The following is an 18,653-nucleotide window of genomic DNA, read 5'->3' on the forward strand; positions in this document are numbered from 1 at the left end:
CACTCCCCCCCCCCACACCCAGTGCACGAATATATACTATAATGATCTTCATTTTACATACAAATGAGGCTAAGTGAAGTTCAATGTTATGCTCAAAGGGACACAGTCATCAAGTAGCAATTTCATCCTGCCTATTTTGCTGCCCGCATCCTCTACCATCTCACTCAGTTCTTGTCTTAGCTCTGCGTTGCTCATCAGTCTTCTTTGACCCCACTGACTCAACTGTCCAGAATGGTCTGCTTGCTGCCCCAGCTTTAAAGCCATTCTGAGTAGCTAGCTGCCCGCCCACCTCTCTTTTTGAGCTGGGGCTACCTGAAGATCACTACCCTCCACCACCTGCCAGTTTAAGCCGGGACTGGTACTCTGCTGCCCCCTCCTGTCTAGGGCCAGAACCTCAACTGCTCCCCCGGGGCCTCAGTTTAATCCTACCATTCCATTTCCTCAGTATCTCAAGATAGAAAAGAACTGTACTGATTTGCTATGATTTCCATTTCACTAATGTGTCATACATACACATAAAAACTTCTGTTTATTATGTTTTTAGTTTGCTTCTAGTGACAGGTTACACCCAGGAGAGCTTTTCAAAAGTTTATCTCATTGAACATTTTTAGCAGCCTATGTGTTCTTATTGAGGGAGAAAAGAGAGGAAGAACCCAGAGTCCTATAGGAGTCACTCAAAATGTTTCCACTTACACAGGAAATCTTCAGAGGCCTACAATGACTGAACACTCCGGACAGGCTGATTTATTGAATTTAGTGATATTTAATAATAGTCTTGTCCTAACAGGGAGCTTTTAAAAAATATATAAAATACAATTGAAATAATATATAGCAGTATATTTATATCCTGTCAAAGATAAAATTTGGATTGACAAGTTGTCACAACTAAAGAACAATACTGTACAACTGTTAGGGTCCCAAATGCATGGTTGTCACATCCTAAATTAAAGTAGTCTCTACAAGTAAGTTAGGCCAAAATAAAAAGTGTAATGAAGGGTAAAAGAAAAGCAAAGATCCCTATTAAAGAGTTCATAAAGATTTAAAGTAGGAAGAAATCATATTCAAATGCAGCATTGTAGGTAACAGTAAATGTGTGAACATAATTACAGATCTGCTATTCCCAACTCTTCTTCTTATAGTTGTAATATTTGTCAAGTTCTGTCTATAATCATGACATAAATCAAAGAAAGTGCACTTTCAACAAGGAATGCTACTACAAACGGAGAGAGAAAATAGTTAATAACATGTCATGTCCATTGCCTTTTTAGCAGACCATTCCAATCAGCAGGTTATTCAAGTCTAGCCTTTTTTATTTTTTAAGAAATGTTTCTGTACCTGGCTAATTTTTCAACCATATCTCCCTGAAGCATAACTTAAGAAATAATTAAGTGATGACAATGCATTTGTTAACAGGGTTAATCTCAACATCCTGGCACTAATGCCCACAGCTCTTCAAGCTCTGCCCACCAAACACTTCAGGCAAAGGCAGTCATCTGCCTAAGACAGCAGTTGGCAACATTTACCATGAAGTAAATTAGACATATTAAAATCAAGGTTCTTGCAAAATAATATGAAATCTGGGTTCAACAACAAAGAAAAACAGATTTTATTTAACCCTCTGCTTGATGAGCAAGCTGTATTATTTTTCTCTTTTTCTGTTTTTGTTTGTGACTTTTTCGGTTACAACGGCAGTAAGTTCTTATCAAAATCTTTCATCAGGTAGTCTTCAAAGGCATAACAAGTGCACATACGTACCCACTTCCCCTTTCTGCACAAAAACACACCTTGCAATGTGATTCTTTTTTGTTTGCATTTTGATATATATATATATATCTGCAGTTCAATCATTTTCATACAGCAGAATATTATTTAAGTATAAGTAAAGAAGCTTATTCAGTGTCCTCTTATAACTACCATTTTCGATGTGATAATCATCCAACGAGATGTTTTAAGCACATGCTCTTCCCGTTACATATACTTATGTTCCTATTTAAATGTCATACATGTGCTACTGAGCCAATATGTACTGTGCTCTTTAAAACATCCAAAACCAAAAATTAAAAGCAAAAATTAGGAAAAAAGGATTCTTTAACTCTTTCCTGTAGCACCCCACTATGTTACACACACCCTGGAAGTGGACATCCCATGTTTAGAGACCTCTGCTTTAGTCAAAATATGTGACCAGTTTAGTACAAAAGTCTATTCAAAATAAAATAATAATAATGCTATTTTAAAAAATAAATTGTTTATTTAAACATAATCCCAATTTAAGGACTGTAACTAGTTCATCTGAGATATATACATGGCTTATAGAAGGATTACTCAAAATGCAGATAATATATTAATAAACAGATAAATTAATTAAACTTCACTAGAGACAAATCTTTTATCAATAGTTTATTTAGCATATCATTTTATAATGGACTCTTCAAATATAATAATGATCAACTTGAAACATATTTAATTATTATATATAAAATAAATTATCCTCCAATAAATAATCTTTGGATGTGAATGCTGATCATAGTATGGAAATCTAACTTACACACACTTCTTATAAAGTTTCACCATTTTCAAAAATATGAATGATGAATGGAAGTAGCTAACATGCTGCACAGGTAAGAACTGTGTTGAGGCTTCAATAGACGTAGGCAAAGGATGAGTAGGCAGGCATTTAAAGGTTGTGCCCACCTTAAAAATTATCAGGTTGACATTTTCAAAGCGTAATGGAGGTGCTGCATAAATGAAGTCTTGATGTTTTAACCTGAAATGCTCATGCAACTGGAGAGGAGTAGAATTTTAGCTTGATTGATCTTAGTCAGGGTTTGGCAAGCCATGGCCAAGGACTGCTTGTCTTTGTATAGTCTGCAACTTAAGAAGAGTTTTTACAGTTTAAAATGTATTTGAAAAATTGAAAGAATAGAAAAAAATATATAATATGTTGTGATGTAAAAAGTATTTGAAATTCTAATTTCGCTGTTATAAATAAAGTTTTATTGGAACACAATCATGTGCATTTATTTCTGTGTTGTCCGTGGCTGTTTTCACTCAACCATCACAGAGAGCATATGACCCACAAAGTCTAAAATGTTGTCTGTCACTTCACAGGCACTTTACCATGTCTAGATAACTGATGTTAGTCCTCTCAATCCCAAACTTCCCCTGTCTGTGAGGGGTGTTTCTTTTTCTTTTTAACAAACTTGATAAGTTCTCTCTTACCCATTCCCCTGGCTTATGGGTAAGTGGCAAACTCTGAGTCCCACAACTTAAACCTAAGGTGCCGCTGCTTTGATACAGTCACCTTTTGCTCTCATAATGGTTACTTTCTTTTGCTTTCAGTTGATACAGATAGTTTTTGTTTTGTTCTGTTTTTACATGCTATTATCTTTGGTCTAACATCAACTTATTCTCCCAACCTTATCTGCCATTGCAATGTCCAGTTTGCAAAATGGGCAGCCTGAATTTTTCTGTTTTTGCTCTTTTTTAAAAAAATCTTTATGGATTTCAGAGAGGAAGGGAGAGGGAGAGAGAGATAGAAACATCACTGATGAGACAGAATCATTAATCGGCCGCATCCTGCATGCCCCACACTGGGGATTGAGCCCACAGCACAGGCATGCGCCCTGACTGGGAATCGATGCTCCGGTGCATAGGTGGAAGCTCAACCACTGAGCCATGCTGGCTGGACTTGCCTTTTTCTTTTAACTTCCTTTGCACCTTGCATGCCCCTCACAAAAGCTCTACCTGTTAAAATTCTGCCAAATTTCAAGGTCCACCCCTCTCATAAAGACACCTCAATCCTCCCAGTCAGAATTATCACTGTGTTATAAAGTGGTTCTACTATTTTTTTTTATCTCATATTATTTTACCTGGTATTATTTATTTATCTCATGTTAAAATTATTGTTGATAAGTTTGGGGGCCAAATAGTGTTATACACATCATATCCACTCATACTCTAGCCCCTCACACGACCACACACATCCTACCAACATATATTGCCTAGTTCATAGTTATTCAAAAGGTCAAACCTATAAAAGGACTTTCAGGTGGCACAAAGACATGGAATTAAGTAATAAGAAATAAAAAAAAAACAAAACACCGAGAACTTCATTCTCTTTTCAATGGTTCTGATTACATCAAGAAGAAAATCTCAATTTGTGCTACTGTGGTTTTAACCCTGATAACTTTAATAATCTCCCTTTTTTAAAAAGAGAACAATCCTCAAATTTGGAGCCTTTTGTAGGCAAATATTTCTAGCTATCTATTTATATAAAAGGCTAATATGCAAAGTGTCCCCTTGGGAGTTCAACCAGGAGTTCAATCGCTCACTATGACGTGTGCTGACCACCAGGGGGTGACGTGGAACATGGCAGTGACCAGCGGCGGCAGTAGAGCACTGAGGGAGCAGGGGAAGGAGCAGGAGGGGAGGTGGGGAACCTGATCGGCCCTGGTCTCCAGCCAGGCCTAGGGACCCTACCTGTTCATGAATTTCATGCACTGGGCCTCTAGTCTAGATACATATAAAAGCCTAAGCAACTGGACAACTGGACGACTGGACGACCAAACGACTGGCCAGTAGCTATGATGCACACTGACCAGCAGGGGGCAGACGCTAAACGCAGGAGCTGCCCCCTGGTGGTCAGTGCACTCCCACAGAGGGAGCGCCACTCAGCTGACAGACACCAGGCCTACGGCTGGCGGGCGCAGCTGCAGCAGTGTGAGCCTCTCCCGAGGACACTCCCCCCTCCCCCTGAGCTCCTGAGGACACCCCGCTGCGTGCCTGAGCAGCAGCAGCAGCAGGCACAGTGGGGCCAGGGTGGGCTCCTCCCCGGCACCTGCTGATTCTGCACTACTTCGTGCTGTGCGGGATCAACACAGACAGCGGGCTGGAGCCCGATGAGCTGGCAGGTAAGGCTGGGCTGTGGTGGCACAGATGTCCACTGATCCCTGCAGGCCAGGCCGAGGGACCCCACTGGTGCACAAATCCATGCACCAGGCCTCTAATAATTTAATGAAAATGCTTTGTTTTTATTGAAATCTGTTCTTACAAATTGCTTCTATTTATGACATGAATACTAGTTTTCAATTTAATAAAAATAAGTATTCTTGATAAGTAAATTCAGGTTAACAAAAATGAGGTGGTTTAAGCAAAAATATTAAGCAAATTATAGTACCGGTGGTGTGCACATATAAGAAATCTTAATGGTATTACATAAAAATGGAAGAACCATTTGGTCAGAGCAGATACTCAATAAGGTCAAGTAATCTTAGTCCATCAACCTCCCTGTTGTTAAGCATCTACACAACGAAAAGAAAGTCATGTAAAAGCCTAACCTCAGGCTTCTGAGACAGCGGTTCTCAGCAGGAAGGGGGGATGGGTAGGAGACATTTGACAATGTCTGGAGACATTTTTAGTTGTCACACTTGGGGGTGGGGGAGGATCTAGTGGGTAGAGGCCAGGAGCACTGCTAAATATCTGGCCCAAACATCTACAGCACCAAGGATGAGAAGCCAAGCTCTAAGTCTAAGAGCAAAGAGAAAGCTCACCAGGACTACTCTTGGCCCAGCACTGCTCCAGTCCTCAGTTGATCTTTGCCACTGATAAGATTCCTGGGGAAAATCCCCCACCCAAACCTTTCACTGTTTGACATCCCCACACAACCACTGTGCTCCATTAAGATTAGAATTTTTTTAAATGGACTGTATTGAAAAGTCCATGTCCTTTATGTGCTAATACTATGCCATCAATATTTAAATCTAACTTCCTAATTAAAACACTGTAGTTATAAATTTTTAGGTGATCTCCCATTATCAAATAGGGAAAAAATAATTAACATAAGGATTAATATAATTTGAGTAAAACTTTTATTCTAGCTGCTATTGATTTTATGTAAAGCTATTCTTCAGCCTGAGTTATATGGTTCAGTGACTCAATTAAATATATTTTACATAATAAACCTGACTTTGAAATTTTAAAAATTTAATTTTTTATTAGATATGTTAGCTTTCCCAAAAGGGAGTCTAAAGAAAACTACTTTTTAAGCTAGCCCCCTCCCCCCGCCCCTGCTGCCCCAAATAATTAGCATAAAAAACCTAGTGGTTGAAAAAGTATGTTTGGCTATCACTCAGCACGCTATTCTCAAATGCATTAGTGCAAGCACATAATTCACACATATATATCTGAGGGTAAACTGTTTACAATCTTTGAAGCGATTTTGTGGTTAGTGCTTTCTCTTTCTCTTTCTCTCTTTTTCCAAGTAAAGTTCTTCATAACAGTTTAGAAGCAGATGGCACCTGTGTCTTTTTTTTTTCCCAAATTCAGAGTTATTTTTACCCTTGCAACAGTATTTAAATATGAAAAAGTAGATGTTCTTAAAGTAATAATTCTATCATAGTCTTCACTTAATATTGAGGCTCTTTACAATGTGTACATTTCCAAATTTAGAAGTTAATATGTATGAACTTCAATTGTTGGTATAGCTGAGAGGCATCTCATGCCTTTAGGTTCAACTTGAGCTAACTCCTAATTCCGACACGCCTGTGGTGAAATGATAGTGAAGGTGAAACTGAATCCCTTTCATTTCAGAGATACGAAGCCATCAGAAAGGGAGCACTATTTCCAACACCTGCAAGCTACGGAGGTGGTAGTTATTGGTACTCCCACTGTGAAGACGGGAAACCAATTGCTGAATGACATCCCGGTCATAGCCCCACACATTTTGGGAGAGAACAAACAGGTCAGAGGATTTCCCTTTCCCCTGAGTGCCTAGGACTGAAGTCATCACCTCAGGACCAACAGAGACCACATGTCAAAGAGCAAGGGAGCATGCCACTGTGTCTAGTCCGTTTCGCTATCACTCATCCACTCTCTGAAATTATTTGTTGGGGACCTACTGAGTACTAAGCGCTGTGCTAGGTGAGGAGCACACAACAGTGAACCAGCCAAATCCACCCACAGCCTTCTGGGAGCTTCCGGTCAGTGTTCCTGTAAAGAGCCCATGCAGTTGCAGTTTCTATTCTCTCATTGCAATCCCACCTTGCTCCGGACTCAACAGCCTGAGGAAAGACTTGGGTGGCCCTGGGCGGGTGGCTCAGTTGGTTGGAAAGTCATCCCGTGCACCAAAAGGTTGCAGGGCACATTCTATGGTTGCAGGTTCAATCCCCAGTTGGGGTGCATACAGAAGGCAATCAATTGATGTTCCTCTTGAAAATCAATGAACATATCCTTGGATGAGGATGAAAGAAAACAGACTGGCTGCACAGAGAACAAGAGAGGGACCACACAGTGATATTCGGTCAAGAGCACGGCGGGAAGTACTAGCTAAAGGAAAAGAGAGGGTCCCATTCCTCCCCAGCCAGGAACACCGTTGGAGCCCTTGTCAGAAAGTGCACGTTTTCATGTTTCCTGAGGGAAGCATCACTGGGGCCAGAGTTCTGTGTTACCAAGAGGAAGACACCACTGCTCAGGCCCCTGAATTCCTCCCCTCTACAGTGAAGTGTCCAGGCCCAGCCTCCTGCCCCCTCGGCCGTTCCAGAGTACAGTGCACCCAGCAGGCCTTGGGGAGACACCAGAGTTGGTAGAAGTGTTGGAAAAAGAAACCCAATAATAATTTGAAGGCAAAACTAGGAGACCTTTTCTCTACAGAGCTGTGCAAATGGAGACCACTCAATGTTGACAACTGGTTTGCAGGGCATTTTTCAAAAGGACTCTACCTCATAACTTTAATCTGCATACAATGAGTTAGGGCCTAAAACAACACTTTTCAAACTGTCACAATCCATGAGTGGGATGTGAAAGCACATGGATTCGCCTGATAAATTTTAATGAAACAATAAAATCACATAGTGTAAAATAGGAAATATTAGAATACACTGTTGGTAATAAGAATAGGCATCGTTTTATTAAACTAGTTTCCATTTTATACACACCTCTGTCTCACTATCTAAATCTATTTGGTTCCTAAGCAGTAACACATATAGCAAGGGATCCTATATGATTGTGCTTCAGTTGGGTGCCATATAAATGTATTTCTTTTCATTGTGGATCAGGTTGTGGTAGAGGTAGGAACTGAAAGTCACTAGCCTAAAGAAACTATAGCTGTAACCGGTTTGGCTCAGTGGATAGAGCGTCGGCCTGCGGACTGAAAGGTCCCAGGTTCGATTCTGGTCAAGGGCATGTACCTTGGTTGTGGGCACATCCCCAGTAGGGGTTGTGCAGGAGGCAGCTGATCGATGTTTCTCTCTCATCGATGTTCCTAACTCTCTATCCCTCTCCCTTCCTCTCAGTAAAAAATCAATAAAATATTTTTTTTAAAAAAAAGAAACTATAGGTAAGTGGAATGAAAAGTTTTTAAAAATATTGATTCCAAAATAATTTAACTCTCTTTTTGTCCTAATTATTTTTTTATTTGGTTTCCCTGAATTTCTGTGTGTGTGTGTGTGTGTGTGTGTACACATCTAGTTTTGTTATAAACATTTTTTTCAATTTCATACAACAGACAGGAACAAAAGGTGTGAAGTAACAGAACACAAGACGGGTTTAGTGCACAGGGCGAAATCCTCACCACAGACCAGGGCAGGCCAAATCCTACCGTCCTGGTGCCAAACCGCTAGACAGAGCTTGGACCAGACACAGGCTCCATTTTCCCTTGGCAAAGCCATTAAAACACCAATTTCTCAAATGACTGGGCAAAGGACCAACCTCTCTCTAAGATATTTTTAAGTAGAATTGAATTTGTTGGTGTATCATGATTTTTGTAAACTTTATGACAAGCTATACATGAAGCAGTATTTTCTTTTTTCTTTTTTTTTTTTTTGTGTCGAGGGCTGACTTTCAATAGATCGCAGCGAGGAAGCTGCTCTGCTACATACGAAACTCCCACGTGAAGCAGTATTTTCAAATGTGAGTTTTGAAAATATTAATCAGTTGCCCTGTTACTCTTTTCTTAAAACAGTTGACACTTTATGTATTTTTAAATATATTTTTATTGATTTTAGAGAGAGGAAGGGGGAGAGGGAGAGAGAGAGAGAGAGAGAGAGAGAGAGAGAGAGAGAGAGGGAGGGAGAGAGAGAAAAGTAAGAGAGAAACACCAATGTGAGAAACATCAATCCTTTACCTCATATCCCCGAGTGAGGATCAAACCCGCAACCTGGGCATATGCCCCAACCAAGAATCAAACCAGAGACCCTTTGGTGGATGGAACTATGCTCAACCAACTGAGCCATACTGGCCAGGGCCTTGATACTCTAAAATAATCTTCCTTATCCCTACCCCTACCCCTCACCTTCATCCTGAAATAAATAAATAAATAAATAAATAAATAAATAAATAAATAAATAAATAAATAAATAAATGCTATCACATTTGCTCTGGTCTAAATGGCTACATGTAGATCGTTGTCTCACCATCCAGGGGCTAGAAGTGGTTATAGCCTTGGGAATTTAGCTGCCTGGAATTTCCAAACACATCCTCAGGGTGTGTTCCCCTCCTAAAGTTACATGTCCAATCCTCTTGAATTCAGGAGCCCCTGACCTACAACAGATAAGTATAATAGAAGAAGGACTACTCACAAATTCACTTATCTAGTGGGGATTGTCTGTACCCTGGAGCCAACCACACTGGCAACCACATATCTGGAGCATAGTTCTCTTAGCATCTTAATGATGACTCTGCTACTAATGAACTAAATGTTTTGGCCTTAGAGTCAGGCAGCTTTGACCCAAGACAGAGTCAAGAAAGCAAAGACTTGAAACAGTTGTTTCAACTTCATCACTAATGCAGGAAGGAAGAGGACTTCTGTCACGCAGTCAGTATCTACTATTATAATTGTGTTGCAATTTCTGGTGTTATAGATTCTTAGTAATTATACCTGTAACACAAGTTGCTTTATGTTTTAGGCCTTTTTAAAAAATAACTTTGATTGTGAAGTGATAATATTTCTCAAAATCTCAACCAATTGGAGTAAAGCAGGCACCTCACCAATTCTGGCATTGACAGAACTGACCTAATACGCGTGACTGCTGAAAAACAGCAAAAGTAAAAAATTTTCGTTTTCTCAAAATATTGTAATCCTGTGATTGTCCAAGTACTGAAACAACTAGGTAGCAGACTGAGAGTCTTAGCAATATAGAACTGATTTAATCTGTCCTCCAAAATGTATTGCAAAATACCAGCTTACACAATAGCTTTAAATTCCCTAGGTTTTCCCTGTGAAATCTACCATCCCATATATGTGCACAACTTGCAGTTTATTTTCTTTCTAAACCATTTTCCCATTCCTCAAATTAAGTAAAATTTTAGTTTCCTGGTGGTGAAGCTTATTGATAAAGATTAACATGTGCTGATGATACACTGTTGCCAGTTAGAGGCATCTGGGGTAGAGGTTACTCAGAAAGCAATTAGATTTGGTGGTGGGACAGTCCCTGCAGCACCATCAGGCACTTCCTCTACTGGTGGCAGTTTCTAAAACACCAAGTAAACAATTTTAAGATGATCTCTTTCATCGGAAGTTTTACACTGCTCCCCTGCAGCTCATCATACAATTATAGAAGGCTTGGAGCCTAGGAAGGAGACATTTCATTTTCAACTTACTAGTGAATGCATGCAACAGCAGGTCTTCAGATGAACACTGAAAAACGTGGTCAAATCAGGATGTTAATGTAGACATTACTCAATGCTCAGATATTTGGAACATTTTTAAATAGTGACAAACTCCTAAATTTTCATTCAGTTCTGCCTTTCTTACACACCTTCTGTACTCCATGAGACCTTAACAGTAGTGACAAATTGGAGGAGGGGGTGACCCTTACACCTACCCACTAAGTACCAACATCCAGAATCCTGCACTGTGGTCTCTGATGGCATCAAAAGAAAGAGGCTGTTAGCTAAACTCGCTACAGCAAAAAGACAATGAAAATGAAATTGCAAAGAAGCACTAAGCGCAGAAGCTTCCACTTGTCAACAGTTGAAACTACGTCTTCAGATTCCCTATCACGAAGGGCCTGGATCTAAAATGTGGTGAAAACAGCTCTCCTTTGCTGTGGATAACAGACAGGGAAGAAGGGAAAAGAAAGGAAGGGAAAAACAATATTCAAAGGATAAAAGTATGAGAACATGTGGCATCATTCGTGTGGCAGAACTCCCACCTGTTCAGATCTTCACAGGAGGGAGGAGGGGCAATTCTGCAAACGGGGGGGGGGGGGGGGGGGGGTTGGCGTTTTCATACATCATTTAAATAAATCACTCCAGTACACGAAACTAGGAAGAGCAGCAGAACTCTCCTAATCGCCACTGCCTGGACCCCAGGTGCTGCTTTCTTCTTTAAAGCCACGCTAGTTCATTATGCTCCCATCCACTCTTTTGAATGATTCATTCCCCTCTTCACTCGGAACAGACTTTGCAGGGAAGCTAGTATTTGAGTTTCATTTCCAGAGTCACTTGCTTTGGAAATCTTGCTGAGGTGAAGGGGGAAGGATCCAATTTAATAATCCCGTTGTGATTTGCAGGGTTACCCTCCGCCCCCGCCCCCCAAGTAACTAGACAAACAGGACCCTCTGGTAAGCGATCATCCTGAGCAAAGACACCATTTGGGAAAGCGGGGCCCACGTGCGATGGGAGCTGTCACCCAAGGGAAGTGGCAGCCGGCGAGGAGGAAGGAGGGTGGAAGAGAGTCGGGCTGCCGCTCGCAGCTGCACCGGCCTGAGCGCTCGGGGAAGACCTGGCTCCCACTTGAACGGCGCTTCGCTCTCTCCTAGACGCTCGGCGGGAAGAAATCGGAGGGCAGGGAGGCCGCCTCCCACATCCGAGGCAGCTGCAGCTGCGAAAGGGACAACCCCAGCGCGCGCCGCGGGCTTCCCCAGAAGCCTGAGCCCGCACACAGGGCGCCGGGCTCCCCCAGGTCCAGGGCGCCCCCCCCCCCCCCCCCCAGTCTTACCGTCCCAGCTCCGACTCCACCTCGAAGAAATCGCTCAGAGCATCCCTTTTGGAGCCGTCGATCCAGTAATCCGGGACAAGGTTCCCGGCCGCCCGGTCCACACTGGCGGTCGAGCCGGAGCACGAGGGCACCGTGACTTTCAGCATCTTCGCGGCGGGACTCCGGAAGCCGCCACCGCCGCCGCCGCCGCCGCCGGAGCCAACAGCCACGCCGCTCCCGCCGGCGCCTGCGAACGCGGAGCGAGAGGCGGCGTCCTTCACCCGCACGCACACGCCCACCGCCGCCTCCCACGGCGGCTCGCCGCTCCGCTGCGGCTCCGGTTCCGCACGCTCCGGAGGAGGGCGGGCGGGTGGGCGGACGGAGAAGGGGCCGAGGAGCCGGGAGAAGGGTGCGGGGGCAGAGCCCGAGTGGCCGCCAGGCCAGCCGAGAGAGGAGAGGCGGGTGCGCGGTGCAGGAGAGAGGCTCCCTCCCCCTTCGCTCCTTTCCGTCCCACTTCCCCTCCGCCCTCCGCCCAGCCTTTCCAGCGCCCCCCCCCCACCCCCCTTTTCCCTTCTCCCTCTCCCGCAGTGCTCGCGGCGGTGCTGGCTAGGGCCGCTCCGAATGCAGGAACTCGGGGAAGCACAAGGACCAGAGCATCATCATCCTGCGGGCGCAGGAGCCTGGGAGGTCGGACCGCGCGCAGTGGGACGCTGGCTCCGGGAGTGGCGGGCGCCCGGCGCGCTCTAGGAGCACGTGGATCCGGGGGGCCCCGCAGGGTGGGGGGAAAGGGACCTGGCTGTGGGAGCAACTCCTCCCTCCTGGAGCGCATCTTGACGGCCAGCCCGTCCACCTACCCCTAGCTAACCAGCCATCCCTGGCGTGTACCTCTATCAAAGCCTGTGTTGGTGGTCTGGGTCCACGCCGACCGGCTCGCCTCTGAGCGAAGTCTTCTGTTGGAACAGATTCCGTGGTGCTGCTGCTGGCGCTGCCTCCTTGGGCACTGCTGAAGCTCTTGAAGAGGCAGGTATTGGCTGTGTCGCCTTCACTCCCAGGTTCTGAGGGCTAGCAGCAGAAGTGACCCAGAGAATTACAGACCTGGAAGGGCCCTGTGGAAGCCCACCGGTCCACCCTCTGCCCTCAGGCAAGAGCTGTCATCATTCCTGTCAGAGAAGATTGCTCCATTTTAAAGCTCTGTCCTCTTCCCAAGAGATATGTCCCATCACAAACATTCTGTCCGTCAACCTTCAGGATATTGTTTAAATATTGGTTAAATATATATCCTGCATATTTCTATCCCTGAACAGTTTCTTTTTAGATTTCAGCAGAGATGAACTGCAAACTAATTATATTTTGCAGTAAATCTTTATATATGAAAACAATTATTACATCCCATCTCATTTCTGGCTAATATACTCCAAGCTCTTTATTTAATGTTACTTCACAGATGTTAGTGTTAGTCTTTTTTTTTTTTCTGACTTTCCTCCAATATGCATTAAACTCTTCCCAGTATGGCCCCGTTCCCAGGAATACCAGTAAACAAGGTCCCATATTTTTCTCTCAGTTGTTGACTTATTGCTTACACTTAGAACTTTTCTGCTATGTTGGTGAATTACCAGCAAAAAAAAAAAAATTTAACCAACTAGTGGTAGAAATGTAATCCTTAGTTGATTGGAAATGAAAATCTGTTCCACACACGCAGTTTAGTGATGATGACCACGTGCTCAATTTACAAATAGCCTAACAAACAGCAAGTACACCTCAACTAAAAATGCTCAGGACTTTTTACTCTTCGGAGAAGGAATTCACTCATCTCCATGTTACAAGATCAAGTTCATAAACAAAGCAAGCTAATAAAACACTCTAAAGTGAATTCCAGTTCTCGGTAGGTAAGTTTCCCTTCACTTGCGCTGAACAGTGGAGGGGTGGGCATGAAGTGTGGCCAGGCCATTTTATTCACACATCTTTGAGGCTGGTCCTGAAGTGGCAGTTCTGCGTGTAGATACTTGTCTGTCGTGAGCAATTCCTTTACAATGTAAGTCCAAAGCAAGCATATCACATTGAAAGATAAGATAAGCCTTTTTTTCTCCTGGCATTTTAAGGAACAATGGCTAGAGAAACACCATTTCATGGCCCAAGGGTGACTGTAGAGTTGCTATTTACTTTTAACATTAGTCATTTTACACCTTTGCTTTATAAAAAGTACTATTAACTTAAGGTTAAAAGAGGGTATTTGGCTTAATGAATGCAGTTTTTCAATTTAAAAATACAAGATGAGGGGACCCTTTCCCCTCCCCACGTGGGAGTCTGTACTTGTTCTTCAGTAAATCTCCACCTCTGCTATACCACCTTCTGCCCCTGGATTCATTCTTCAACTCCGGTGGACAAAGAATCTGGGTTCCAGTCCAAAAATTCCGTATCACTAGGATTAAAACATAGGAAACCAGTGTCCAAAGTTTCCGGCCTGCAGTCCCAATGGCCATTGGCAAAGGCTTCTATTTCTGAAAGGAAGGAGCGACTCCTTCATCTCTGGTTATGGTTGGAATGAGGTCCGTGTGGTCATCCACACACTTGGTCACACAAATCTCCAGCTGCCTCCCTTGCGCTCTACTCCCGGCATCTATTGAACCCTTGGCTTTGTCGATGCTGCACAGTGCACCATGCACCAGGCCGGGAGGTCCTGCAGCTTCTCCAGCTCACCAGTCACCAGGGCCTGGGCTTGAGCTAGAAGCGGGCCAGGCAGCACTCAGTGCACTCACTGGTCTGTCCTCACAACAGCCGCTGCACCGGAACAGGGGCCCTGGGCCCTGCCGATGTCCTCTCCCTCCAGACTCTTCACAAGTCCACCCACCGCCTCCTGCACCAAAGCTGCTGCAGGTCTGCCACGGGGGCTCCAGGCTGTACCGCCTGGCGCTAGGGCCCACCTGTGGGAGGTTTTCGATTACTGCTTTGATTTCATTAGTTGTAATTGGTCTGTTCAGACTTTCTGTTTCTTCTTGATTCAGTTTTGGAAGATTGTGTGTTTTTAGGAATATATCCATTACTTCCAGATTGGCCAATTTGTTGGCATATCAATGTCCATAATATTTTCTTGTAATTCCTTGTATTTCTGTGATGTTGTGTTACTTTTCCTCTTTCGTTTCTGATTTTATTTTATTTTTTGTCTTTTTTGATGTGTCTAATTAAAGGTTTGTCAATCTTGCTTATCTTTATTAAGAACCAGCTCCTGGTTTCATTGATCTTTTGTATTTTTTAAGACTCTATTTTGTTTATTGTTGCTTTGATCTTTGATCTTTATTATTTCCTTCCTCCTACTCACTTTGGGCTTTGTATGTTGTCCTTTCTCTAGTTCCTTTAGGTGTAAGTTTAGATTGTTTGAGATTTTTCTTGTTTCTTGAGGTAGGCATGTACTGCTCTAACCATAGCCCATAGATTTTGTGTTTATTTTTATTTATCTCAAAGTAGCTTTTGATTTCTTCCTTGATCTCATTGTTAACCCATTTTTTTGTTTAGTAACAAGTTATTTTCCTTGATGTGTTTGTGTTTTCTTCAGGGTTTTTTTTCCCATTCATTTCTAGTGTCATACCATTGTGGTCAGAGAAGATGCTTGATATGATTTCAATATTTTATAATTTATTGACACTAATGTTTTGTGTCCTACCATGTGCACTTAAAAAGAATGCATATTCTGCTGCTTTGGGGGTAAAATGCTCTAAAAATATCAATAAAATCCATCTTCTCTACTGTGTCATTTAAGGCAAAAAATAAATAAAAATATAAGATGAAGGTAAGCATTATTTTAAAACAGGTGGAACAGGAATTAAGTCCATGCAATTTATCTTCACTCCTTACAAAATATCATCTAAACTGACCAGAAAAGGGAAAAAGCAGAAAGGAAGAATTCTTAGAATCTAGGAACAGATGAACTACTGACTTCTACTGACTTAGAAAACTGGGTAGACCTGAAACTCAGATTTGCACTGAGAGAAGACAATAAGAAATCTAATTCTTACCACAGAATTCCAGAAATGCTTGGGAATTAGAGTACCAGATCCTCTATCATGGAGCAGAGAGTAAGACATTGGTTGAATGTTTTTATAAGGAGCTCTTAGATCCCTACATTTCTTCTTTTACTATTCATAGCAACAAACAAAAACACTTTCTAAACTCTTGGAAAAGGGAGTATACTTAATCTCTGAAAATGTTGAACAAAAGTGATGTCTTAGATCACAAGGTACAGCTGAGATCATGTTGAAAATAGAGGGATTCATGAAACTCTAACAAACAATGAGACTTCCGGGTGCATTAGGTTCCTAGAATGCTGAAAAGTATGCTTATACCTATCACATGCCTGACCATACAGGGAACTGGAGGGTCAATCCTGAGAAAACCAAGCCACCCCAAAGGAGGAGGACCTATGGATACGATTAGAATAACCCCCAAAACATTCCAATTTTTGTCAACACGTTAAAGTGAAGCCCATCACTGAACAGGCTCAGGGACTCAGTTTCTACTGAGCTACTTTGTGTCTCACTTAAACATGAACGGACAAGCAAAGAAGAGATATCTGATTAAATATGGACATTGATGGAAAGTTATACGGTTAATATACATTAAAATGTAGGATAAAAATGATAAGAATAGGAAGTGTTTATAGCTTTCAAACAACAAGGAGGGGAGGGAAAAAGGACAAAGAAAGTTTAGTAGACAGAATGCAGAGGGATAAAAAAGAAACACCGCAGCATTATAAATATTTGAAATGGTAGTAGAGCGGATCTGTGATGCACTGTCAAGGATGTCTCACTCGGGGTTGGCCCCCTTCCTGAGAGAAGTTTGCATCCAATTACTCATCCCAGACTCCTTGACTCTGACGGTCCAGCCCATCTCCAGAGCTCTCTGTGGAACTGGCTGAGACCTCTGGGACAAATGTACCACCGTCCAACCTCTCCTTCTGCCCAATCCTTCCTTTACTCCCTGTTGCTCCTGATTGTTCCCCAGTAAACTTTGTGCATGCATATGTCTGTCCTCTCTAGCTCAATAAATGTTTCTAAGGGGACCTGACTTAGATAGTTGGTGCCAAGTGGTCCAAGGAAACAGATTTTAAAGATGGAATTTTGGAGCCAAATCACTCACCTGCTGCCTCAGAATGAAGATCCCACTATTGTTTGTGAATGAAGTATGGTAGCTCATGACACACTGTGGCAACATATTCTGATTACATGTTGTTTCCTAACAAATAATTCCAAAGCACTGTGGCTTAAAATAACTATTTATTGCTCATGATTCTGTGGGCTCAATTGAGCAGTTCTCCAGCGTCAATGAGGCCAAAGTTACAGTCATCTAGCGGTTTAATTGGGCTTGCTCACATGATTGGGAGCTGATACTGGCTTCAACTGTGAGATCACCTGGGACTGGTGACCGAGTGCCTATATGTGGGCTTTTCACAGCATGGCAGTTGGGATCCAAAGGGAATATCCCAAGAACAAGAGTTCCCAAGGAGAGGACACTGCATCAAGTAAGGGTTAGGCAAAGCGCATCACTTATACCATAATATTATATTGATCAAAGTGACCCCAAGCAAAGGCCAGATTCAAGGGGAGAGAAAATAGTATATGTGACTTATATGTACACATATATGGATGCAGTGAACTTGGGACCATATAAGGAGACTAGCTACTGAGCAGGATAATTGTTTAAAATTTCACTAGGGGTGAACAAAGATGGTAAGGAAAAGCACTAATGGGGACAATGTCTCAAACCTTCGAAAGGTTGAGGGAAAGTCATAATTATAAGGATAATAGAATCAGATACATTTTGTTGAGTGAAACCAAGCATTGGAAAAATAAACAAGGCAATTAAAATTTATTTTTTAAAAGACTTTAGCACCAGGTTATTTCATAGAAAAATTTTGTCAATCTTTAAATAGCAGATATTTTTCACATTATATATAAACAGTTCCAGAACAGAAAAAAAATAATATGAAAAGTTCGATAAGTGATTCCATGAAAATAGCAAAACTCTATTCTCAACAAAGGACAAAAGATATACAAAGAAAGAGAAATAGAATCCAACCTTTTCTCATGGGCATGAATGCCATAATCCTAAAGTAAATATTAGCATTACAAAACCCGGCAGAAAACTAAAGAATGAAACATAATCAAGTAGAAGTTGTCTCTGCTTTAGATACTAGAAAAAATCAGAGAAAACTTGCTTCTCAGATTTAAAAAAAAAAAAACTTTGATAAATATAGAGGCAGATATTTCAGTGCATTAGGAGATTTAGAAAATAGAGTATTGTTCAGCCAAAATGGCTCAATGGTTGAGCGTCCACCTATGAACCAGGCCAGCAGAGGTTTAGTGAGGGATGACCAGGCCAGCAGGGGGGTCAGTTGGGGGTAACCAGGCCAGTGGGGGAGGCAGTTAGGAGTGACCAGGCAGGCAGGGAGGGGGCAGTTGGGGGCGACCTGGCTGGCAGCGGGGGTCAGTTAGGGGTGACCAGGCCTGCAGAAGGGGTAGTTAGGGGCTAGCAGGCCGGCACACAGAGGCAGTGAGGGGCTATCAGGCCAGCAGGGGAGGGGAGGCACTTAGGAGCGACCAGGCAGGCAGGCAGGTGAGCAATTAGGAGCCAGCGGTCCAGAATTATGAGAGGGATGTCCGACCGCCAGTTTAGGCCCAATCCCTAAACTGGCAGTGGGACATTCCCCCAGGGGTCCTGTATTGGAGAGGATGCAGGCTGGGTGAGG

At 42.7% G+C, this 18,653-nt stretch overlaps 1 protein-coding gene across 2 annotated transcripts in view; it reads right to left on the reverse strand.

Annotated features, from left to right (window-relative positions):
• The window catches only part of CAMK4 (calcium/calmodulin dependent protein kinase IV), a 160,906-nt gene extending 147,589 nt beyond the window's left edge, over positions 1 to 13,317 (reverse strand). Inside the window, exons 1-2 of one of the 2 annotated variants that reach the window (XM_059693925.1) lie at positions 12,800 to 13,317; positions 11,936 to 12,161 (exon numbers count right to left, since the gene is read on the reverse strand). In XM_059693925.1, the coding sequence (XP_059549908.1) occupies positions 11,936 to 12,081 (146 nt within the window). In that variant the 5' untranslated portion in view covers positions 12,082 to 12,161; positions 12,800 to 13,317. Of the gene's footprint in view, positions 1 to 11,935; positions 12,425 to 12,799 lie in introns of those variants that run through there. The other variant, XM_059693924.1, reaches the window with a different exon arrangement.
• Between the last annotated feature and the right edge of the window lie 5,336 nt (positions 13,318 to 18,653).

Source organism: Myotis daubentonii, chromosome 4 (genome assembly GCF_963259705.1).
Source record: "Myotis daubentonii chromosome 4, mMyoDau2.1, whole genome shotgun sequence".
In the NCBI taxonomy this organism is placed as follows: domain Eukaryota; kingdom Metazoa; phylum Chordata; class Mammalia; order Chiroptera; family Vespertilionidae; genus Myotis; species Myotis daubentonii.